General features: G+C 37.2%; 1 protein-coding gene across 2 annotated transcripts; it reads left to right on the top strand.

The window, feature by feature from the left end:
- The first annotated feature begins 1,267 nt into the window (after positions 1-1,267).
- Positions 1,268-26,203, top strand: LOC121314766 (ubiquitin-conjugating enzyme E2 E1-like). Of its 2 annotated transcripts, XM_041248413.1 has the most exons (6): positions 1,270-1,533; positions 2,266-2,442; positions 3,234-3,284; positions 20,032-20,164; positions 22,961-23,108; positions 23,793-26,203. In XM_041248413.1, exons 2-6 carry the CDS (start codon positions 2,291-2,293, stop codon positions 23,888-23,890), a joined length of 582 nt encoding a protein of 193 aa, XP_041104347.1. In that variant the 5' UTR covers positions 1,270-1,533; positions 2,266-2,290; the 3' UTR covers positions 23,891-26,203. The 2 variants fall into 2 exon arrangements, with proteins under 2 accessions (XP_041104348.1, XP_041104347.1); XM_041248414.1 differs by lacking the exon at positions 3,234-3,284 and having other exon boundaries at positions 1,268-1,533.
- The last annotated feature ends 86 nt before the right edge of the window (positions 26,204-26,289 follow it).

Here is a 26,289-nt window from a genome sequence, read left to right as displayed (position 1 = left end):
TGAGACCCCACCCCTACGGTATAAAAGCTGGGACCCTGGACAACACTGATCTCTAGCTTTAATTAAAGGAGGGTTCATTTGAATAATTAACATAAGAGAGAATTTGGGACTTTGTTTTCGAAAGAAGATCTACAAAGACAAGTGAACCAGTGAAACTGGACTGGAACTGACAAAACTTTCCCTGCCTGTATGTTTCATCACCTCTGTCAAGCTTTAATACAACTGTGGCTTTGTGTTCAAACCACTAGCCTGCAACCTATGATGCAATAACAATCTCACAGACTCCTGCTGGCGATTGCAGTTGGAAAAAGAAAAGATAGAGAGGTGCACATACAGCCTCCCCACTGTTCCTTGCTCCACTGTTAAAGTGTCTAATCATCAACCAGCTTCTAAGGAACTGGTTTGATGAGTATGCATAAGATCACATAACACTGCCAGAGACTGGGGTACTTCGAGACGTGAAGCTAATTGATTGTTTGATTTAACTCTTTGATTGTTTTCACTGTTTGATTAAATTCAATGACTTTGTAAGCTGCATAACCAAATTGCTTCTTTATTTACCCAGTATTCTGTATTCAATAAACTGACCTACTTTACCAGAGTTATATATTGTTACAGATACACCATTGTGATGTATTTATACTTTTGAAGTGTTTGGACCAATATACTTGGACTACCATGCTCCTTTGGTCAAACTTAAGGGATGATGGTTTTACATAATTTAACACCTTGAATCTTCAGGGCAGATCCACTGGTGAACATACATCCATTCCTTGTTGATTCCCTGAATGTATTCATTTGTCTGTCATGATGCTCCCAAGCATATCCTCATGTTAATGTAACCCATTCTGTGCCTTCGATGCAGTGGGTACTCTGGTGATGGAACTCTAGTACACCCTGGTAAGAAGCTGTATTAAAAAGCCTGAAAAAGAACAGCTTATCCTCTCCTCCACATATGTGTTTAGATTTCTGCATAATTTACCCACCAGTTATGGGAATGGTGTCTAGGGTTTAGTTACCATCACAAACAAGTTGATTGTTTACATTTTAGCCACTTCTGTATAACCTAAAAAAGTTTTTGCCTAAGAGTATTGTTGCATTTTATGAGCAAAATGAATTGTATGTTTTGCATTATTTAGAATTCTCCACGAGTGATATGAAGTTTTGTATTAATTATTAAACAAAAATGTTGATGCCTTTGCCCAGCCCTTCAAAATCACATGCTTGGAAAGTAACATGTACTTGTACTATTTCCATGACAAAAAGGGGTTGTACATTCGGATACACGTTTTTTAAAAAGCAGACAAAAAGGTTAAAGATAATATTGTAAAACCTATACTTTTTTGAAGAGGAATACTCGTATCTACAGTAATCCAATCGCCCCTTATCTATTGCTCGGTAATATAATTTGTGAGTGTGCTCCCTGGTGATAGAACTCCATTTGCTTGTAAAGCGCTGCCTGTAAAGCTGCACTTCCGCTCCGCGAGAGAGGAGAGACACGAGTCCAAGAAGCGGTCACAGACACAAAGAGAGGTACCGTTTAAAAGACAAATGTATTATTGAACATCTTTCAATAATATTTCCAATGGGTCTTGGATGGATTTCTGTATCGACTAATGGTCGTTCTTGGAAGTTTGGGAGGTTAACGAGGAATTTGGAATGGCAGGAACACAGAGAGAAGAAATATGCGAGAAAATGATCTGAGCGATGTAGCTGAATAGACAACGATCAGTCGCAATTGAAAGAAAAGACAGGCTGTATTGCTGACGGGGTTTAAATGTGAAGTGTGGAATATCAAATACATTATTTTGTAGTATTGCCCTTCGTTATATTGTGATAGCTAATGTTTGATAAGGGGAGCTTATATGAATTTGGTAAAGAAAGGCTTAGCTTAATAATGTTTTCAGAATGGCTGCGACGTTCTTCAGCTGGTTTTATTTTATTTCAGTAATCATGGAAACTTTTTTTTCCCCCTGTCTTTTAAAATTGTAACTATTTTCCCCGTTAACGTATTGTTGTTTATGGGTGGTCTTTAAACTGTTGTAACGGGTTAGGCTACAGAACAGATCTGTTTTAAATTTGGAAAGGACTGGAGAAACATTTTAAAACCTGTTAAAAATAAATAAATAACGCTGAGTGTTACTCAGGTAATCGTGTCAAGATGTAACTTGTATGAAGTAATAATATGGTTTGTTCTACTTTGTTCTATTCGTGTGGCAAAGAAGATCTGTGAGTTGTACACATTTGTGTTATTTTTAATTCCAGGTTTGTTTTTCTTTTTGTGGTCGGTATGTCGGATGACGATTCGAGGGCCAGCGCAAGCTCTAATTCATCCTCATCCTCGAATCAACACCAGAAGGAGAAAGAAATAGTCACGAAGAGAAAGGAAAGTAAAGTCAGCATGAGCAAAACCTCCAAACTGCTTTCTACCAGCGCAAAAAGGTGAGAATAAATACATTACATCCTTAAGAACGTATAAAAAACAGGTCATTTTAGACTTTTTTTTTTTTTTTGGTGGATGGGCTGGGTAACCATGTGAGCTGGTAGACTTCCCCTTTGGTACCTTAGTGTTACAATTTCAATAGAAAAAAACCCCAGAAGGAACGTATATTAATGACATTCTTTCAGTTGCTAACCTGAATTTATAGATATTGGAAGAATGTAACCTACTACCGGAGAGCTGAACTGTTCTATTATAATTTAAACTTGGAAATTCTGGATGCAAAATAGATTGCTCAAAATGCAGTGATTCGCGTGTTTTACCTCGGTGTAGCATGTCATTTGTCATGTTCTCATTTTGTAATCGAGTGACTGTTAAAACAAAACCACAGGATCACAAATGGGTGCGTTTCTCCTTTAAGAGATCTTACAACAAGCCCCGCTATGCTGTTTCAATGAGGGGCCAGCTCATTTGCATATTAGCTTACCCAGTTGATTACGAAAATCAGGCTTGGAAGATCACAAATATGATTTCCAATATTGATTCTAAAGTAGGTGTTTTTTAGTTTTGTGAAAAAACCGTTTGGTTATTTTTTTGAACAAAGGCTGAATTTTTCTTTTAAAATTAGTGAATAGAAGCTGCTGTGAGCGGCCATGTTTGTTTCACAGAGGTCAGCAGTGTGTGTGTGTGTATGCGTGCTCTAGTCCGCACTGCTATATCAGTCGTGCGTTCCCTTACAATTAATCAAGGTTCACTTGTGTGTGTTTTTTGTTTGTTTGATTGTTTTTTTTAGAATCCAGAAGGAGTTGGCTGATATCACATTGGACCCTCCACCCAACTGCAGGTATGGGTGGGTGTTTAAATATCGCAGTTAATTGTATCGATGTGGTTCTTAAAGGCGCAGGTTTGGTTTTATTAGGACGTTTTTTTTTTTTGTTTTTTTTTTAACAATGTATATTTTTTTTTTAACATAGATAGTATACATTCATCAATAATTAAATATATTAATAATAATAATAATAATAATAATAATAATAATAATAATAATAATAAACGTATTGCTTTTACGATTTGTTGTGGGGGGGGTGCAGGATAGCGAAAAGGTACACATACTCTAGGTAAGTATGAATGGCTGCTCTTTCTAGTATGTATTGTTTATGTTAACTATAGAGGACAGTGCTGCTTCAAGGTTTCCCAGGTTTAATATAGTAGTTCAGCCATGGCATTCCCCTTTCTGAAATATTTACTTGTAAATAAAAACACTGGTGCAGCATTATGGGGAACCAAATGATGTGTTCAGTCTAGTAGGCATACACTTCAGAGTCTATAACTGAGGTACAGTGCTTGGAGGTTACAAAGCTGGTAAACAAAAGAGGGTAAAGTGCAATTTTGAAGTCCGTCTTACCAGAACAAAACTGCTGTCAAACTTAACAAATTGCATGTGCGTTGATAAGATGCCTGAAGATTGTTTTAGAATACCTTATGCGTTTTGATGTGAAATTATATTATACAGAAGGGTTATGCGCGTATAACCCCGAAATGGATCCTTTTGGAATCCCATTTGTCTATTCTGTGTTGAAATGTACTGTACACCTAGCGATTGGTCAAAATACATAAAGTACAACGGATCTAAGTTCATACCAAACTGACTTTATTCCAAGTACTGTATCATGTTAATTCAAAGAATGAATATTCTGTTTAAAAATAATATTAGTACTTTTCTGACTTGCAGTAGTAAAACAAAACAAAACCAAACATATACATAAAATGGAAGCAATATTTTTTTTAAAAAAAAGATCAACAGTCTTGTGTAATCTGGCTCAACAAAAGACGTTGAAGTTGAATCCGGTATCCTCCACCATTTAAATTAGTTGCATGCCAGTTGCGATCGTCTCAATAATCAGCCCGAATTTTATCGCATTTCCTAACATTTTGCTTGCATGTCAGGGCCCCACCTCTTCCACGCTAAATCAAGCTTCAGTGCGTGACCAAAAACATGCTGGACATTGGGTGGTGAATATCCAATGACAATGATGCCACGTGACAAAGGTAGGAAGTAATAAAAAAAAAAAAAAAGAGCAGCCGTTATTTGCAGACACCCGCATCTGAATATTTGACCTGCACATTTTTGACAACGTTTAAATGATTAAGCAAATTAAAAATGTTTGACACGTTACTAACGGTTAAACTGAACGATTTCCACCCCTAGTGCCGAGGTAGTAAGCCTTATTAAAGTCCGACAAATCTCTTTGATTTAGATGTTGCATATTTTGGTTGTTAATTACACCTAATTGGCTGCAAATGAGTGACCATGTTTATGGTATGGTAACTGATTAAACTTATCACATTGTAGAGTGAACGCCGCCTAATTGGGATACTGATAATCGGGATGTCTGTTTTAAATTGGAGACAGTTCTTTCATTGCTATTTGTCATTTTAATGTCACAGTATTTTAAAATGAAGATTGAGCATTGCAGACTGTATTTGGTTTGGTATTCACAAGATTTCAGACATACTGTACATTACTAGTGGGACTGGGCATGGTAACATAAGTTCTATATTTATTTCTGATTCCACAGTTTGATAAATATGGTGAAAATCTAACATGTGATCCTGTTTTAGGGAAGCTGGCTGATGTTTGAACTGCATTGTGTTACTACATTTGCATAGAGGGGATTTAAATTGCTACTGTGTGTTAGTCATTACCTGAGGCAGTACACTTAAGGCAACTCTTCATTGTTGCCTTTTAGCCTACTGCTAAATAATTATAGCATAATAATTACATCTATATTATTCTACCTCTTACTTGACTGTTAACCTTTACTTGTAAAAAAAACCTTTACTTGTTAAATGTATATTAAGCGGTTTACATATTTCTTGACGGAAACATGGCATTTTTTTATAGTGTAAAGCATGACTGAAGCATTTGAAAAGAACAAACAAAACTGTGGTGTAGATGTTATAACCAACTTGACAATATAACAACTTTCAGATGCACTGTAGTAAGCTGTTTATTTTAACATGGGTGGGAAGTATGTACAGTATGACCTTTCTAATATTGACAGATCTGAGGGCAATACAGTGAAGTGTGTGTTTCATTGTAACACAATATTGTTTGTTTGAACTGTACATCAAATGAGTAGTCAAAATATGTAAAGTATATGTCAGATTTGTATTTCTTTTTTGGCAGCAAAAGTGGAAATTATTAAATAGCGAGTGCCAGGTAACTTCATTATCAAGAGGAAAGTGGAGAGCAACTAGACTCACTAGGACATAACGAGTATTTTGTCTGATTTCAGTTCAGCAAAACAGTGTGTTGTGGTTCTACTTTTCTGCAGTGGAATGTGGAGGAGCCTTTTCCACATTTAGTCTTTTGCTGTGGGCTTGCTGCGTGAGAAGTAGCTGTGTGTGTTTTCTTCTAATTTTCATAAAGGCATTTTCCCATAAATTTACATGGATTTGGTTTGATATGGGAATACTTGTCAATGTACTGTTTGAGTATAAGGGTAATCTTAACCTTTGTCAGGAGCAATCTGTTTGCTGCATTTTGTGAAGTCTGCTGTTCTATTTCTATACAAAGTCAATACCTACATGCCATAAAACCTTAGAAATCAGATCCATTTGGGATGTGTTGGTTATATGGAGCTGATTCTTCCCCTTTAAGTTAAAATGAGGGGTTTTAAATTCAAGAAACCAGCTAGTTATATCTCTTTCATTAAAGTAAAACTCTTATGCTGTCTTGAGTGGAGTTTCCTATACTAAAGTGGTCTGCAGTAGGTAAGCAGTGTTAAGAGTTACATGTGGGGATCTGCTGTTTTTTCATATGTGATCATTTCACTGTTATCCTGAATGTTTCAACGCATCTCAGTGTGGAAGGCAATGGTCCTGTGACACAACGATTAAGTCTTTTGCACAAATGCCTATCTGCTTGACTTTTCCAAAAACTTTTTTTTTTTTTTTTTTTAACCTTTTTGATCGAACATTTTGAAGTTATGGAGTAATTTCTAATATGTTAAATCCAGCCTCTGAGATGCTGGTAAAGCAAGTTTGCTTTGTGTACAGGGCTTTTAATTTCAGTGCTGGAATCACGCTTTTTCCAAGTTGCTCCCGCATATCTACAACTTTCAGTGAGGATAAATCCCGCAGAGATATTTTAAGACTGCAAGCTGCTGTATTCTTCACCCAAGTTAGAATGCCTAATTAAAACGCTACAACAATCTCTAAGGAATTGGGTGTCCGTGACAAAAGCACTGTCAGCCGCAATGTGAGTAGTGCTGAATAAAATAAATAAATAAATAAAAGTAGCGCTGGGTATTTTAAATGCCCCAAGACTTTATTATCTCGTACGTGATTCTCAGCTACCATCTTTAAGCAATATAGAAACTTCGTACACTCAAAGAACTTCTATGTAGGCAGAAGATCTTTGGTAAACAACAGTAAGTAAACAGTGTTGAAAAAAGACGATAATCTGGCTAGGTGTTTTGCAAGCGGTGACTTCTCGCTTTAAAAAAAGAAATGGAGCGCTGGTTAAAAAGAGCAACTTTTTCTAGTAGTTCGGCTGTAAGGAGCAATAAGCTGAATGAGTTGCAAAGGCAATTGGAGGAACCCACATTTATCCAGCCACATGCAGTGCGATGGCTGTCAATTCACAGCTTTGTTTCAGTAGTGTGCAGAACACTGAAATCACTGAGAGATGTACTGGAACACATTGCTGCCTCCAACACTCAGGATTCAGACAAAGCCAAAAGTCTGCTAAATTCAGTAAGGCAGTTTAATTTTGTGGCCCTTTGCCATTTAATGATGGATTTATTAATGCACATTGTTCTTCTCTTCAAGCATTTTCAAAGGGAAAGCTTAGATTTTTCCACTGTACAGCCAATGGTACATGGCACTGAAGAAGCACTGAGAGAATTAATAGTTAAGTCCTGGTGCCTCAGAGCAGGAATTCTTTAACTCCCTTGACAGTAATAAGTTTAAAGAAGACAAGCTGTTTGATTGCCACCCTCAAAAGCCAGCTTTTGATAATGTGAAGAGCAGATAGAGCTCCTTAATTGATGAAATTGAGTGATGTTTCCCTGCTGATATGAATCTTTTTCTGTTTTAGAGCCAAGGAAAGCAATGGCTACAAAACAGCCAACTGAAGAAGGGTTTAGCCAGCATGGCCAGGAAAAGCTTGATAGTGTACTGAAGCTCTTCACCGCTACTATATGTACAGAGGTAGCTAGATCAGAGCTTACACTGCTGAAACAGATTAAGGTCTCAAATGACAGGTACTCAATGTCTTTTCAACAGTTTGCAGAGACTGTGCTGAATGAACGTAACTGAGTCATCCAAGAGATTGAAAAGCTTGTTCAAATAGCAACGGCCATCCCTGTTGCAAATGTCTCCTGTGAGTGTGGATTCAGTATTCAGAATAGAGTGAAATCTAAATTCAGAAATTCATTGAATAATCATAACTTGACAAGCCTGATGATCATTTCAGAACTATGCCCTTCCACAGAGAACTTTGATTTCAACAGGACAGCTGCAAAATGAAAACAAGTGAAAAAGAGAAGAAATGAAGGATGTACATAGTTTTAGATGTGTACATTTGAGACTGTATATAGTTTCATATTACTTGAAATGTACAGTAGTAAAGGAGCTACAGTTCTGTTATGGTGCACTGCTGGTCACTCAATTCAGGGGAAAAAAAGGTAGAATGCTTTCTGGAATATATAATTTCATGAAACCAGATAAATATAATAGTAGATGCATGCAGAGGTTTTGTTGAGCAGCTTTAAGTAATTCAGATTAATAATTGTTATATAAATTACTTGCCTGAAGCAACACTGGTGTGAATGATGATGCAGTCAAATGTATATAGTTTGTTTTACGTGTGTGTATGTGTGTGTATATATGTGTATATATATATATGCTTGCATGCAATAGTATTTTGAAACTTGGCTATTGCATGAACTGCTTCAAGACACTGGCAGATGTTGGATCATTATGTTTATAAAACTAGTAATTTAATCACATTTGTAGGCAAGGTATTGGATCCCATTTTTGTAATTGACAGGTTTATTTGCCTGATAGAAACCAGTTGGATCAAAACATCTTTCACATATCTGAAGCACACACCTACAGTACTCAGGCAAATGGCTAACCCAATTTGCTCTTCTGTGTGATCAAAATAACTGTGCTGATTTTGGGTTAATTGGTCTAGTATAGTAGTTGGGTAATCGTTACACTAACACAATTTGTTATGTGGGCCACTGGAACTGTACTACAGTATTTTGACAGGGTTATTGACAATTCTGAAACCCAAGAGCATCATTAAGCCTGCAAGGAATAGCAAGGCTTCAGTATTCTTCTGCAATGCTGTGCCTTTGTTATTATATGGGCCCTTAGATCTTGATTTAAATGTACACTGCAATCATACAAGTCAACCTGTCAGCTGTGCAGGGAGCTTGGGGTTATAGCATGACAGGTCTGTCAAGCATATTGATTTTTACAGCTTTATTAAAACAAACATCTACAATTCAACAGTTTTGTGTACAAGCTTAAAAAAACTAGCCATGGAAAGAAGATTCTGTCAAAAAGTCTGATTTCTGGCACAATATACATTATTTTATTTATTTATTTATTTTTAAAACAACATTAGGCCTAATAGAAATCTTCATTGAGGTTCCATGCAGGTGCACTTTGTAAAACACTAAGTACTGTACACATTAATCATGATAAACGAATGCCTTCCTAGGGTTATTTGCTTTGCAGGGGAGAATGCCTCTGAGGAATGTACAGTAAACTACACCTGGGATTCTCTGAAAAAAATGACATCACAAACAAATCTGACCTAAAAGCCCTGGATGCTAGAAATGTTAATTATAACACCTTTGGTGTTAATTTGTAAAATAAAGGCATCTTCTGTGAGAAGCATAAGTTTCTCTTTTCTTGTTCAAACAATCACCAAAAAAAACAATAAGAAACAGTCCACAACCTTTGATTTCTAGATAGTTGTCCTGGTGTACAATATGTTTTTGATAACTTTAAAATGAAGCCAATGACTGTGTGGTTGGTTGTTAAGGCTAAGCAAAACAAAGGCAAAGTAGCGGTTTTGTGTTTGTCAAAAGTTGCAGTTGGTTTAAGAGGCAGTAGAGAGATTAATCAAGTAAGTGACTAATTTCAAAGCAGTCAGCAGTGGAAGCTATATTTGTATTTGGACTAGTTTAAATTGTAATAATAAAATACCTTGTTTTGAGTTAATTATATAGAACACAAGTTTATCGAAATAATGAGACTGGACAACGTTTCTAGCAGATACAAAGGAACAGTTTTATTAGAAATAAAACTAAATAAAGGAAAAATAATCTAACAACTAATCTAAAATGATACAGAAAGGAAGAATTAACTAAACAAAACAGTACAGAAAAGGAAGTTTAAACAACGACGCCCTGCTCCTGCTGGTTAATTGTCAGTTCAACACAATCTATGGTAGATTCCCATAAGGTTACAACCGCATTCCTGACAGCTGTTTAAAACGATGTTTAGTCTTAACAGGGGTATTGTTAGTAACACAAATATTTACTTTTGTGTGTTTGATAATCAAAGCTTTGTTAAATCAGTGTCACATATATGTGTGTGTGTGTGTATATGTATGTATGTATGTATGTATGTATGTTTTGGTTCAGCAATTCTCACTCTTGAGAGAGAGACGCACCTTGCGTCCAGACAACCTATCGAGAATTGTTTGTTAGCAAGACAGCTAAATTTGGATTCTAGCTTCTAACGCAGAATGACAGTTGCCTTTTAAACACACATCAATTTGTGTAAATCCCATACAAACAATTACTATAGTGTTCATTAACTCAAACATGAATTCAGAGCAATAATACTTCTTACATTCCACTTAAAACAAAACATTAATTTTACTTTAAGGTCTGCTTATTCTAGAATTCCATTGAATACTTAATGGACGTGTGCTGCCTTCTGTGTCTTCAACAATACAGGCACTCAAAGGCTCTCCTGCTGGCAAAGGCAGGTCCAGGTTCTGGGGTCTGCCTTCCTCACATTTCCTCGCAATTTAAATATATTTCAATATATGTTGACTTCAAATGTTCATCCAACTCTTTCTCCGGTGGTCAGTTGGGGCCAAGTTAGAGATTTAATTACAAGTACTTTAGGGTTTTAGATATCTTACACAGCAGACTCCAACACCAAGGCAAACACTAGAATAGTTATCTCGTATCTCTGTTCCAGCTGGTCGCAGGCTGGCTCTCCAGATTGTCACAGTTTAAAGACTTGTTTGTGTATCAGAACCTTGGATTTTGTATCGGGAGCCCTGTTTGAGTGTCGCACTCATACTTTTGTAATGTTCTCTCTACCCCTGTGATTGGATAGTTTGGTTATTTTGGGCGGTGCCTGAGTCCAGGTGGAGTGTTTTTCATTAGTTGTTCCCGTTCCGACGCTGCTCCCTGTCGGCTGGATTTATTTGATGGACTGGTTCCTGTCTAAGGTGTCGGAGCACCCAGAACTGTCTGGCTTGTGGCGCTGAAAGAGTCATTCAGTGATTATGAAGATAGTCCATTTGTCCAGTATTTAGTTTACGGCTTTTTAAAAGCATCCTTTGTCAGTGGGGGAGTTTGTGACCAGAAACGTAGACACAGAGAATGGCTTTCTGTATATTTCAGTTCTGTTACTTTCATACACAGAATGATATTATCACCCACTCTGACGCTACACAGTACTGTTCACATTGAGAGTTTGGTTTGCATTGAAACCAGAAATGGATGTTAATAGACATTTAATCAAAGGACAAAAGGGGGACAATAAGTGCATGCAATTGCTGTACATTGCTGTAACCAAGGTTTGAAGAGGTACTTTTTAAAACAAAACATCTTAGTACTGTACACGCTTGACCACAAAGTTGACTATAAATTAGTACACAATGCAATTTTTTTTTTTTTTAAATCCGCTATTACCTTAGCGACCTATGGTGTTTTTTGCTGTTGTAACTTTCTAGGTTGCTGCATTTAAATGGCAGGCCCATGCATTAAGAAAGGGGTTGGGATGTAAACACTTTTAAAAATGTTTGTGTGTAGCCGGAGCGTCTTTCTAGCAACAGAACGAACACAGGAAAAATAAATAAATAAGAACTACTTGTTCGATGGGCAAAGTACAATGGCAAAATATGTTTTCCATCACACATCTTGTTGTCCTGGGCGGTATTAATTGTACACCACTTAGAGATATTTCTTACCTCATCTGATGAACTCCACACAGAGTGAACTCCTGGTCTCCATTTTGCTTGGGTCATGAGAACATATAGATCTCTACCCCATGGGCATGGGCACGGCAGCAGGGATAAAGATATGCCTGCAAAGCCAGCTGCAGAGACATCAACCAGCGGTACACAGCCATCTACTTCACAAGCCATGATGGCCCCTATGACCAGAGAGCAATTCTTCCAATGGATGGGATCATTTGAAAGTTTTAAGCAGGAGCAGATTCCACAGCCTGTAACATATGCAGTGGGCGTGGGTACTCCAATACAAACAGAATGGACAGTCAGCATTACTCCGCGGAGGCGCCCGACCGCTTAGAAAATGATGTCACTAACCCCGCCCCTGACGATGACATGGAGGAGTATGCAGATGCTCGAGCGCCAATATATGCAAACACTGATGCTGTTTTGAGAAAGATTGCATTCTCTCTCAATATAAATATCCAGACAACTACAAAGGATGAGGATGATTTCCTGAGCATTATTGATGCAAAAGTTTAAATGTCCTTTGAACGGTTTCCCTTTCACAAGGCACTCTAGGAGCCCATTGAGGCTATATGTGGGAGACCAATTCTACAGGGTTCCTGCTGGTCAAAAGGACCATTTGTTTAAACTACCCAGGATAGCTACACCAGGGGTGGGTACATCCTCCAGACTCCCAGCATCATATCGCACAGACAGGAAGGTAGAGACATTCCTGAAAAGGAGCTACATGGCTTCAACAGGTGGTATGCATGTCAGTAACTACCAAATATATTCTGCAAAATACCAGCATAAGTTATGGAGTCAGTTGTCAGCTGCTGTTCAGACACCCACACCAGAAAACATTGAACTGGCCATGCAGTTAGCAGAGGAAGGTAAAAATGTATCCAAGATGCAACTTCTAGCTGGCTGTGATGCAATTGACACCAACGCCAGAGCTGTGGCAAGTGCAGTGGCTGCTCGGCGATGTCTCCAAATGAAAACATCAGCGCTAACTGCTGATACACAAGCCAAAATAATGGAGTTACCCTTCCAGGGCCAATTACTCTTTTGGCACCAGACTCCACGACACATTGTCTGACATTGAGGGAAGGCAGGCTATTTGTTCCTGTTCACAGGGATGAGAGGCACAACATTCAGGATAGGCTCTTTCAATTGACAGCTGTATTTGGACACCAATCACAGCAATCTACTTTTGGTAGACAGCCACGTTTTCAGCGTGGCCAAGGAACCAGACCATATAGACCGTCGCTGTTTCATTTCATAAAAGGAGGTAAACCCTCTACTCCTTCCTGACACTTCCCACCATCCGCTGCCTCCCCCCTCACTTCTGCCAATAGGGGGCAGGGTTTCTCAATTTTTAACAAGCTGGCAGAGTATAACATCCGACACCTGGGTCCTTGGTATCATACATTTTGGTTACAAAATAGTATTCCAATCTCGGCCACCAAAAACAGGCATTATCAGGACACTAATGAACTGGTCACAGCCACAAGTAGACATCTTACAACAAGAAGTCAAATCCATGCTCCTTTCCCGTGCCATAGAACAAGTCCCCTCATCTTCAAGAGCAGGGCCATTACTCAAAATACTTTGTAATTCACAAGAAAAATAGATAATTCAGACCTATTCTAGATCTCGGAGTTCTCAACAGATGCATCCTGTCAAATATTCATGATGGTATCATTAAACACCATTATCAACAAAGGTTTCTTACGTGGAAAACAGCATTTCTACTTGCGGTAACATCAGCAAGAAGAGTTAGGAACTTCAAGCCCTGGTCATTGATGCACCTTATTTCCAATCCTTTAAGGATAGAATCATTACTCAGTATTATCTGTGGCGTCTTCCATTAATAGTTAACCTTCCACCCTCTTGTATACATGCTTTGGTATAGTTCACTCTGTGTGGAGTTCGTCAGACGAGGTAGGAAAATGAAGATTTACCTGGAATATGGTTTCTTTGTAGAAAGATGAACTCCACACACCTATATCCCACCCCCTTTTCTGGGAATCCACCCATCAGTGCATGTGTATATTTTAAGTTTTATTGCAGTAAACATGTCACATGCCATTTGGTTTACCAGTGTGTTGCATAATTCACATCTGGCAGAATGTAACCTATCAAATTTCTACAAGTAAAATGTTTGTTCAGTTTAAGGTTTGAATAATATTTCAAGTGCACAGAAATCCTTCTAGTTCTATTAATAATAATAACAAATCTGAATTGTTTTCTGCCATTGGGAATATCAGAATCAGCCCTACTTTTCTTGATTTTAGAGAGTTAGTACAATAAAAACAGGGACAATTAAAAAAATTGGCTGTGAAAAACATGCTGCAGCTGTTCAAATAGTGATATTCCTGCATGTGAGGCAATTTGAAAAATAGTGCAATTATTTAGTAAAGACTGCAAACAGCTGTTAGTTAAATATGTTATAATTATAAAATCTCTGAAGAAATGTTTCTGAAATGTATGGCAGCTGCAGTGAGTATTGGAAAGCTTAGTCCTTTCCCAGGACAGTTTAATCTAATGTGGCTGATTTCTGGATTACTTTGGGATATTGCCTAGTTTTGTAATGCAGTGTTGCATCACTTGTTAAGAAAACACACAATTTACCAAAAAAGGATATATTGATGCCCATTGGATAGTCAGATTTATATTAAAAGACCGCTCAAGATGCTGGTTTATGCGGTAACACGTTAGGGTTAGGATGCAGCTGATGATGCATTCTTGTACAAGGTGTCAAGCAAACAACCCTTCAAACGTGTTTGATTTTTTTTTTGTTTGTTTGTTAGTTTTTTTTTAGTAATTGCCAATTGTTTTTATTTTCTCCCCAGTTTGGAGTAGCCAATTTATTTTTAGGCTCTGCTCACCGCTACCACCCCTGCGCTGTCTCGGGAGGGCGAAGACGAACAATGCAGCTCTGGGCAGCTTACAAGCATGCCTGCAGGTGCCAACCAGACTACAGGGGTCGCTGCCCTTGAAGTACATTTTTTAGAGAGTGTGGTTTGTTTAGCTTAGAATACATTTTGATCCTATAATTCCTTTCCATTGAAGCCAGGATGAACAGAAGCTTTGTGCATCGTCCTTAGGCTAGTCCTTTCATGAACTTGTGTGTGGCAATCCACTCCAGAAGTGTAACAATTTGAAAGCTTGCCGAACCTAATCTGCAATCTCCTGATAAACAAGTGGTGACCATTGGCCATTATAATCCAGAGCAAATTAAAGAAGCTCACCTGTTTCCATAGCTAACCTTGAAAAGCATTGTCTTTTTGGTTTAGTGTCATTCTGGAAGGTTTTTCTCATCTGGCTGACAAATGTTTCATTATAAAAGAGTAAACGTTTTTAGGGTATGCATATGCTACCAAAGTATCAAGTCACCTTCATTTGGTAGTGTAGGGTCTGGTTTCAAAGATCATTATTAACACTAATCTTGGACTACTGTACCTAAGATAACAACATGTAGTCCAATATTAGTGTTCATGGGGTTCAGTCTTTCTGTTTATTCACAGTGTGATTGTGAAACCAATACTAAAGTCACGGCCCACTCCTGTAGTTACTCAGGGAAGCAACACGTTTTTAAAGCAAAGAGAATATGTATTTCACAATGTGTTTCATTACAAGTTAACTCTGCGACTCCAGGAGTTTTACATGCAGAACCTTGTAATAAAGTAAAACTGTTCAACAATAGCAGAGGTGCTGTACATATTTCTAGATATTAAAATGATAGTAGCGTCATGAATCATATTTGTTGGGCAATTTGTTATTGTATATAGGTCTCAAATGTCGACGTTTTACACTAAGCATGTATTTTAAAACATGATGCAGTATATGGTACTACAGTAGAAGAAATCTGCTTAGAAACCCGCACTTTTAGTTAGTGTTGTGCTTGCTTGATCAGTTCACCTTGTGGTGTTCCTGTTCCTTCAATGGCTTCTTTCCCATCAAAACCAACCAGATGCTTTCCTTGTTGACTGACATCCTTTCTGCTAGTAATATGCTGAGGTGAAATTATACAAGAAGTGTAACAGATGTCCTGTGAATGCTGAAAGGCATTTCAGCTTTCTTTAAACCAATGTTCTAAAGTGAAAAATATATCTTGCCACGGTACAAAGTTTTCTCAAAACTACACATTTAAGATCTGTGTAGCTAATGAAGGTGCAAAACATGTGAGATTCATGGAATTATTTTGTTAGCTACAATTACTGAAACCATGAATTTATTTAATTCTACTGTATGTGTTATACTTGGCACTTCGTTTTCGGTTTTTTGTTTTGGTCACGTGATGTCCCTTTTTAAAGTTACATTGAGCCAGCTCTGTTTCTAAAACTCTTGGAAAAGCATTGATTGTGAAACAAGATCACTTTTAGTTTTTTCTCCTGAAACTTGAATGAGACGATGATGCATTGATAATGTAAAAAAAGAAAAACGGCAGCTCCTTATTTTTAATTCAACCCGAACACAAAAAGCGAGTTCAGTTAAATTGCTTTTCCCAGATTTCAAATCTTAATGACCTGTTTAGGAAAGAATAATTTCCTCTTATTTTTTGTTTATTTAGCAACTGCCTTTATCCAAGGCGACTTACAGAGGGACTAGGATGTGTGAACTATGCATTAGTTGCAGAGTCACTTACAACAACGTCTCACCCGAAAGATGGAGCACAAGGAGGTTAAGTGACTTGCTCAGGGTCACACAATGAGTCAGTGAGTTAGCTGGGATTTGAACCTATTAAATCAATTTAACTTCACTCACTTAAAAATAAGGAGCTGCTCTTTTTGAAAAACATCAATGAAACAGAATCATAGTCTCAATCAGGTTATGGGAGAAACATAAGTGAACTTGTTTTGCAATCTACACTTTCCCAAAAGCTCAAAAAAAGGGACAACACGTGATCCAAAAAAAACAAAAAAGAAAAACAAAGAGCCCTAGTTATACTATACTGCAAGGCTCTGGATGTGTATATATTTGTTGCCATTTTGTCAATTTCATATCTGCAGCGGTTGATTTGAGGTATTTGTATTGTCAAAGTGCATTTGAGGGTTTAACTCCAGTCTAAATGAACAGCTGCATGTAATAGGTCTAAATGAGTGGAATTTTGTATTGAATGTTTCCTTCACTGTATAATGTAATATGTTGCTTGGGGGAGGGGGGGTGTAATAGAAACCATGCTTTTCAGCTTTTTCACTGGTTACCAATTCCAGATAGTTGTGGTCTGAAGATGAATAACCAGCCCACTTGTCCTGGCAGCAAGTTTCATTTTTGCTGTACTTCTCCAAACAGCCTATACAAGCTAGACAGGCACATGAGTTACAGATTTAAAACATTACTTGCTGATTTTTTATTTATTTATTTTTTTTAAACTTAAAATAAGAGGACCTTTCTTTTAATGCAAATTTGATTAAATTCACTTTTAATATAGCTGTTCCCTGTGTGATATGTTTAGTGTTCTGCGTTTCTGGTTTAAATACACAATATTTTGATTAAAATGCTATTTTATTTTGACTCTGACATTGTAATAAGCAGCCCTACGCTATATTCAAGGATACAGCAGTATCCTAGGATACAGTGGACGTTTAGGTGTCGGGATCACTTCACAAACACATTACCACCTGATTTATGCTGGCCAATCAAAGTGGAATTTTTGTGGCAATTGGTGGGCATAGTAACTACTGGCTTGATCAAAAACTGAATTGAAATACATGAAAATATAATATTTTTAGTGGATGAGGAATAAATCAGTTTATGAATATTCAAAAGAAAATGAATGTTTCGAAGTATACAAAAAGCAAAAATAGAACTGGGTCAGATGAGGTAGAGGATGTATAGCGCTGCAAATACTGCTGCATTGAGGCACACACCGACAAAAGAACATACTGAAAAAGCGACACATTAAACTAAAACAATAAAGTGAACTGAAAGACATGCAATCCATTTATTCGGCTTTTACACGTGCTTTAATAAAAAGAGAACGTAGAATGACTGTGTTAATGGGTTTGTCAGAGCACTGTGCTTTGCTGGACAACCACTGTTTATTGCAGAGGTATGTATTGGTGACTTTGTGCGACAGTACTGTCCATCAGCTAAAACACTGCCTAACACTCACAATCTTAATCGTAAATATTTGACAGGAAATGGTGATGCTTTAGTTGGTAAACTTATATGGAATGCATTGATGTAAATGTCCAGTGTGGTTTTTGACACGCCTCCCAATGGCTTGCACCACACAATTCTGTCAATTTTCTTTTTATGATTTCAAGGCAAATAAACCTGGCTTGTTTTTGTGCTGATGTCATGTTCATACTTTCTGCAGATACTAGCTCTGTCAGCACAGCGATTGCCCAAACGTTCACAAAACCAGCTAACTTAGGAAAATGTGGCTTCAACTTGCACATATGCTGCTTCCTCATACATGCCAGGGACATTAAACTTAATCAGAAAACAGAACTGGTACACATCATATTCCATGTGTGTGTGTAGTGAGTTTTTTATTTATTTATTTATTTGTTTTTTTAATATCCCTATTTTAATATGTAAGATTGATTTATTTATTTATTTTAAATAAAAACTGAAAATGTGGAACACTAAGTATGTTTAAGAGTGATTGAGAACTCTCCACGAGACAATTCACGGAACACTGTGAAGGCTAAGTCCACACTACATAACCCATCTCAAGAACTGTGCTCTAACATTCTAATTAATCCAGCTCAAAGCACCCACACTGAAATACAGTTTTGTGTTTAGTCAGGATTATAAACTATAAAATAGTTTGGTTCCAGTTCCTAGCAGCGCAATAGAGAGTGGAATTTAATACGATAGTATCCCAGTCTGCACTGTGTTTTATGTTTAAAAGAATGTTATTCACGATATTAATAGAGGTGCATGTTGCTAAAAAATATAAAATCTTATTTAATGAATTAGTAAAATATATACAGTGAATAAACACACACACACTATATACAGTATCCACCACTTATCGTCCACACTTATTGCAGGCAATCGTTTCATATCGAGTTTATACTGTCCATCACTTACTGCGGGCGAATTACATTAACACAAACGCTCTCATTCTAAGCGGTGTTGACCAAATATATGTGTGTATGTAAATACGGCTTACATTTTTCGGGTTTTATTTTTGAACATGTGACATCCCTTTTATACTCATTTTGAGCCGATTTTTTTGTTTTTATTTTAATTGTCACTTGTTTTTACTTTCATATCTCAACTGAGTCTGAAAATGTTTCATCTTATTAACTTGCCACCCGTTGCATTTCAATTTTAGCTACTGTATTTTATATAAGACAACAACATTGTTAATAAAAGTGACCTCCTTTTTGTTCTATGGAGAGGGCAACATTCTTATTTGAGACTTTTCATATTGCTAATGAAGATGATAATGTAAAAAGAACATGAAGGACTAGCGCTATAGGCACTTATCATATTTGCTTTCTTAGTGGTCTGCCTTAAGCAGTCTGTTCTTGCACAGCATAACTGTTATTTAGCTTCCTGTGGTCTTTTGCATAATGCTGCCCCACGTGCTGTTGTTGCTGAAAATAAAACAAAACCGTACATAAGTGTATTTATTGTTTGGTTAACAGGACCCACCTCTGAAGTGTGGCAAGCTGTTTATTTTGATAAGCATTCTAACCAAACTGCATTCTAGGATGATCCTCTGTTGGTTTTAATCCCAGCTAATAGCATATAAAGCAATTCTGCAATTCGCAACATCCTTTGCAATTTTGACCATTTAAATATGGGCAATTGTAGCAGTCTAGGCCATGATGACACACTTATGTGTAACTTTGTGGGTACTGATCAATTGGGCTTATAAGGCTGCAGCATATCTTCATTTTATTCAACATAATGTGAATGTTGGTTGTAGTAAAATTTTCACGGCAAGGACTTCTGAGCTATAGAAAGACTGTAGACCAGGGGTGTCCAGTCTTGGTCCTGGAGGGCCAGTGTCCTTGGTTTTTGTTCTAACTGTACCCAAAATTAACTTAGTCCAACCTAAGTAATTTTAGGGTACATTTGGAACAGAAGCCAGTAGGGAGATTGGCCCTCCAAGACCAGGATTGGGGACCCTTGCTATAGACTGGGTTCTATTTGGACTCCAGTGGGTATATGCATGTGTTTGTGTTATAGAATTTTGCAGTAGCAGCTATTTTCTGCTTACTGGTTGCAAGTCCTGTCTATAGTGTTAGACTAAAAAATCTCTTTCATCTGTCTTGTTTTCTCAGTTTCTTTATTTTCTCGGATCCTTGGCTGCCATTGTGATCAGCCTTGTCGCTCTGTTGCCATCACAGCATGTTGGTGTTACCTGCATCTAACTTTTTTGTTTGTTTGTTAGTGCCGGTCCTAAGGGAGATAACATCTATGAATGGAGGTCGACAATCCTGGGACCCCCTGGATCAGTGTACGAGGGAGGCGTCTTCTTCCTGGACATCACATTCACACCTGACTACCCTTTCAAACCACCCAAGGTAAGATGCTTTCTAGTGCTTTAGTTTGCTTTCCAACACCCTTAACCCTTTGCGGTCCTATGTCGGACCAGGTCCGACATTACAATTTTCCCCTTTCAGTCCTATGTCGGACCCTGTCCGACATCATCAAAAAGACGTCAAGCGCAGGTCTCTAGTCATTTTTTTCTCCAGACAAAGCCGAAAAAACCTTTCAATGGCCGAGTGAAAGGGGGCGGGAATATATTTTAAACAGCACGTGTGAAAATAAATTGTATCTGATGCCCCTGACAAGAGTTGAATAAATGTACCGCTAAGGGTTAAATACACTTTTGCAGGTCATGAAGCTTGTTGTCAAAATTGTTATGGGATGGCAATTGCCATTTAACATTAGTTTCTAAACCTCTAGTTGATTAATCAACCTAGACAATAGGCAAACCAAGTGTTGTCATTCCAGTTAAGGTGGGCCAACCCCATATCTCAATGAGTTTAAACAACAGAAAAAATTTAGGTAAAAAAAATTCAGGTTTAGTTCGTGAGCATGGGTATTTTAACCAGCTTGACACATTCTTGCCAATTGGGGCTTGAGTTCCACAGCTTTATTGCATCCACACACCTACCCTGGAACCCTTTATTCCATCACATGTGATTCTAGGTATCAAAAACAACTTGAATTTTGCAACGGTACAAAATAAGTACACAGAAAATAAATATATATCTTCTACATGATGGATTACCATATTCTGGGTGCACAGACAGAACATAATAGATACAACTCAAGTGTATAGTTTCTCCATAATGGCCATTTAATGAGACCCGTTGGTACTGTGTGTTACTGTAAATAAACCAGAAATAACTTCCTGTCTGTTCTGTTAAATGTTTTTGATGCTGCCTGTTTTTGCCTTCAGGTAGGCCTTTTATTGTACATGTTCTTCAGTAAATTGTGTGACAGCTGTAGAAATGTATTTTGCACTGGCTGCTCTCCTTTAAAAACAAGTATCCAATTTACACTTCAGATTAGATCATTAGTAAAGTGGCTGTTCAGGGGATAACATGTCTGGTGTTATCATCTGAGTTAGTTTGGGAATTATGGCTTCACATGATGCTAGGTAGTGAAAGATTTTTGACTGAAGTCCAGACTGACAGACTTAAAATGCAAAAAGAATTGTCTGGTCAATTCTTCTCGAACCACAGGTTTGTACACTAAACATCCTTGACAATGCTGTGGTGTGTCAACCACAACATGTGATGGGTGATATCTACACAATGGGGCACGGAGGAATCGCTAGTCCATTGCATGTGAGCTCAATATGCATTTTAGGACTCCTCTGTAAGTGACCAAACTGTACAAAACAGATTGCAAGAGTCTGGTTTGAGGTCAACACCAGCTGCATCTCCTCAAATGACCCAACAACACAAGTGACCTCCTGATTTACTGCCTAAATCAGTAGAACTGGTAACTTTAATATTCAAAATGTGTTTTGTTTACTGAAGAATCCACTAATGATTGATATGTTTGAGGTATGAAGAGCCTGAGGTGAATGATTTTCTGAATTCCGCATGGTTGAGTATGAGGGTCTCATTTATGGCGTGGGGAGGTTATACTGATCTTATTGCGTTAGCAACAAAGCTAAGTAAGTTTTATTAGCTAAACTAATTTCACAATTGACAGGTTTAAGAATGTTTTAATTAAGAATCGGAGTGTGATTAATAGCAATGAATTACAACATGGAGAGGGTAATAAAAACCAAAAAAAAGGAGGGGGGGGGTTGTCACTTAGGGACCCCAATCAGCTAGCACTGCCACTGATGGTGTATATACAGTTAATTGCTTTTACTAAAGTATCTGTGACTTTGACATTCGCAATATGACTGACTTGGGTTTCCTTATGATTTTAGTATTGTATGAGGCATATCGGTCATTGTCCAACAAAAATGACAATTTTGCGGCATCTATTTTAACCTCAGACCATATCTATTACCTTTGCAAATCAATCTTAATACTTGTTACGTCAAATAAATTTGATACTGTAGCCATTGTTATATACTGCTTTTGTTTGTTGTTTTCCATTTCCATATAATAGTAGTAATAATAATAATAATAATAATAATTGTACACTTAACTCTTTGCAGTCCATTTATTCAGCGCTTGTCAGGCACATCAGGTCCAATTTATTTTCACACGCGCTGTTTAAAATATATATTTTTTTTCAGAGTAAAACAGGTTTAAAAGACATTGAATCGCAAAAGCACACATTACAGCCAAGCCCCACCCCTTGTTCGCTGTATTATTCACATACCTCTTTATAGACATGCATACTGATAAATCCTCTCCTGATCAATCGTTTTATCACCAAACTCTTTAATAATGTGATCCAAGTCATTATTACTACTATAACATCTCAAAAAGCTCTGCAAATGTTTGTGATATTCTGTGAATGCTGGAAGCAGAAGCAGCTGTCTCCTTTGTTATGTCCGTGTTATCTCTGTAATGCATGGGGCTATCAGATACACAACCCTTTTTTTTGTTTTTTCGGTTTCATTCGGCTCGTATAGGTCATTGAAAGGTTTTCTCTGCTATTTCTGGAGAAAAAACAACTAGAGACCTGTGCTTTACATCTTTTTGATGTTGGATAGGGTTTATCTGGTCCGACATAGGGCCGCAAAGGGTTAAGTATTGCTTTGAAATTTTGTTCACCTATGTATTGTATGAGTCTCTATCAAGTTTGCTTATGGAAGTCACCCATATACATGACCCCTACTACCCCAAACCAGCTGGATTAGGCATAATTGTTTCATAAATATCTGTACATTTCTCCAGGTGACCTTCAGGACAAGAATCTACCACTGTAATATAAACAGCCAGGGGGTGATCTGCCTGGATATCCTAAAAGACAACTGGAGCCCAGCACTGACAATCGCCAAGGTTCTCTTATCTATCTGCTCACTCCTTACAGACTGTAACCCTGGTAAGAATTACACAGAACTGAAGTTCTACACTTTCGGAATAAAGTCATCCTTTTAATTGGATGGTGTCCGTACAGGTTTTATGAGCAAAAAGGAGATAATACAAATCTAAATTTTTTCATCCCTCAAACTGCCCTTGATACAGGGTGGGATGATGGCACACACAGATGAAGGGGCTTTCACCATTGTAGCCTGTGTTGGTGGTTAACAGCCATTTGAAAGTGGCTCCTTTCTTATCGAGACAAGGCACAGCAGGCTTGTGTGTGCTCATTGCAGGGCTGCCTCCCAAGTGTGCTCTTGTGTCTCTCTCAACATGGATGAAAGGACACCAACTTCCACACTGCACTAAGTGTTGCTTGCAGTAAGTGTTGAAAAACAGTGGGAGAAAAGGAAAGCCAAATGCTTTCTAACCTGGCCCTTGTAGAAAAATGACTTTGGTTACAGCACTACTCCCACACTAGTAACTGGGATTGCAAGTAACCATGCATATTTAACATGGTTAATATCTATAAAGCAGATATTGCAAATTCTCAAACATGGTCATTCATATAGCTTTGCTATATGTAGCCCTTGTAGGACCTGTGCTAAACTGAACAAAATGCTTTCTAATAGTGACTCATGAGGCAGTTGCCATTGAGTATGGCATTACCCTTGTCTAATTCTGACTTTCCTTTGATTCTTTACAGCTGATCCTCTCGTTGGAAGCATTGCTACTCAATACATGACCAACAGAGCAGAGCACGACCGAATAGCCAGACAGTGGACCAAAAGATATGCCACATAATTTATAGCTGTTTGTTCCTGTTTTACATGTAATGAATGGAGCTGCTTTTGATTTGGGGTGGGGGGTTGTAGGGGTTCTGGTGGGTATTTCTATTGCAGATTTTATTCGGTCTTTTTTATTTCCTGAGATTTTTTGCTGTTGTAAGTCAAGGTATCTTGGTACAATAAATAAATGGCAGTACGTATTTAAGTGGTTATGTATATTTTTTAATGGTTATTTGTGGCTGCAATATTGGTGTTCTACCTTATTTCAACTGCTTGTAAAAGGTAAATGGCATGTTTTCCCCTCCAAACTTCAGTTTTCAACGTGAAACTTTAATAAAGTCTCTTGACACCAAGCCCTCTTGTAGTTTGTGGGTTTCAATTAATGCATAACTTTTGTAGTGCTGCATATATCCTAGTGTGTGCTTAAACATCTTTCAGATTTCCTGTTCTTGTGATTAAAACATGGGTGGTCTTGGGAGACATGGTGATGTTTCTAGGTAATTGCTTTGTCTTTAAGTACAATAATTAACATTTTTAAAAATTAATAAAGTGTGTGTTGCCTTATTAAAAGTTGTTGTTGAAGCCATTAGATGAAACCGCATGCAAATATCACTAGGAATTGATTTCCCCTTTGGAAATAAACTGACTGGACAATGTAATTTTTTTTAGCAAACCATTTGCAGAGTAAGGTTTAATGTATTTATTGTTTTCATCTCAATCTAGCCGTTACCTTGAAAAGGTTTCAAACAGTGGTTCCGTCTAAAAAAATAGCCTAATCCACTATACTTTTTTAAACGCTTTTAAACATGACTTTGTTTAATCCCAGTTTGGTTTTAAGATTCACAGACTATACATAGGACTGATTTATATGCAATCGTAGCTATGTCTGAATATTGTATTCAATTCAAAAAAGGCATTTTATGGCAACCTTCCCTCTTCATAACACGCCCTGGTTAAGATTCTGTTGTCCTCTGGTGACTTCTGTAGCTCATGTAATATTTAAAAATAACAAAATTAAATTGTAATTTATTTTTAGAATTTGCCAACATGGCATTGTGCAAGTCATGGTGCTTAATAGCTAAAAACAAATGCCTGAAAAAGGAACACAAAGTTCAATACAAAAACATGGATACTTCTTGCCTTTATTACACAGGAAATATATACATAAAAGGAAATATTTCGTTTTACATTTAAGATATCAAAAATAGAAAATTAAACAAGGCTCTCTTTGGTTTTTCACATTTTTCTTCCCATTTTACCCCAAAAGTGCTTTTTAGGCTTAATGCCTGAAATAAATCGAGAGAAGGAGTATATTTTGTATATCCTACACAAAATAAGCATTGCAGTGCTTTATTGTTGCTACTGTTAAAGCTGTGGCTCAACATCTAGTCTTGTTAATTCAAAAAGATACACAAAATTTAACACAAATATAGTATAACGTTAAATATTCTTAATTTAATAGAGTATGGATTAGTGCTGCTGGTTTTAGTGCTGTGTTGTGTTCTGGCTGTATATTTTAATAAATGTTTGCAGAGACTGGCAGTATGACCAAGAAGCTGAATCTATGTACTGCAGTTACAGGTTCCATCAAAAGCATAAAGCATTCTACCTGAAAGCGGCTTATGAAAGACGGGATTTTTTTATTTCATGTTATTACTTGGGTCTCTGATACCAAGAATAATTCAAAAGATGTATCAAACGGATGACTAACAGGCACACACTCTGAAATAAGATTTAAAAAAGAAAAACAAATGTACAAGGGGTACATGAATAATTAGAAACCTCTGTTATACCACTGACAACAGGATGTAGAATAAATTGGGATAAGTGATTGTTACCACTACCAATTCCTTCAGGGAAGTTGAGGCTGGAAAGCTGCATCTGTTTTTTTGGAAATTAATCCGGTATTTTGACATTTATTTGAGATTTCAGAAGCATTAATTTTTTTTTTTTTTTTTTTTTTTTTTTAAATTCACTTGAGGCTGTTCTTTATTAAACTCAATATGTAGGCACATGTCACCACAGCGCTTTATTAGGCCTCAAAGTCTATCAGATTTATTGTCTTCCCTGAAACTAATCTGTAACCGTGGATAAGGCTTTTCTATATTATACGACGGGGATTTGATTTGCAGGTCATGTGAAAGACAGCTCATTTACACAAAAAGTGTGTGCCACAGGCCACAGGTTTTTCCAGGTTGTCCTTCCCCTGTATATTCTAAATTGCGGTGAGTTGAGATACTGTATATTATTTCAGGTATCTCTGTGTTAATTACAGCTGAACAATCTCTACACAGTAATCACAGTTTGATTCCCTTTTATTGCTTGCCTTTTAATTCGAGTACAAACTAATAAATTTGATAACGAATTTAAATATTTATATATAATATATATATATATATATATATATCATATATC

The sequence above is a fragment of the Polyodon spathula genome, chromosome 4 (assembly GCF_017654505.1).
Source record: "Polyodon spathula isolate WHYD16114869_AA chromosome 4, ASM1765450v1, whole genome shotgun sequence".
Lineage (NCBI taxonomy): Eukaryota > Metazoa > Chordata > Actinopteri > Acipenseriformes > Polyodontidae > Polyodon > Polyodon spathula.
Note: the sequence above shows the minus strand (reverse complement) of the source record. Positions and strands in the feature narration are given on the sequence as shown.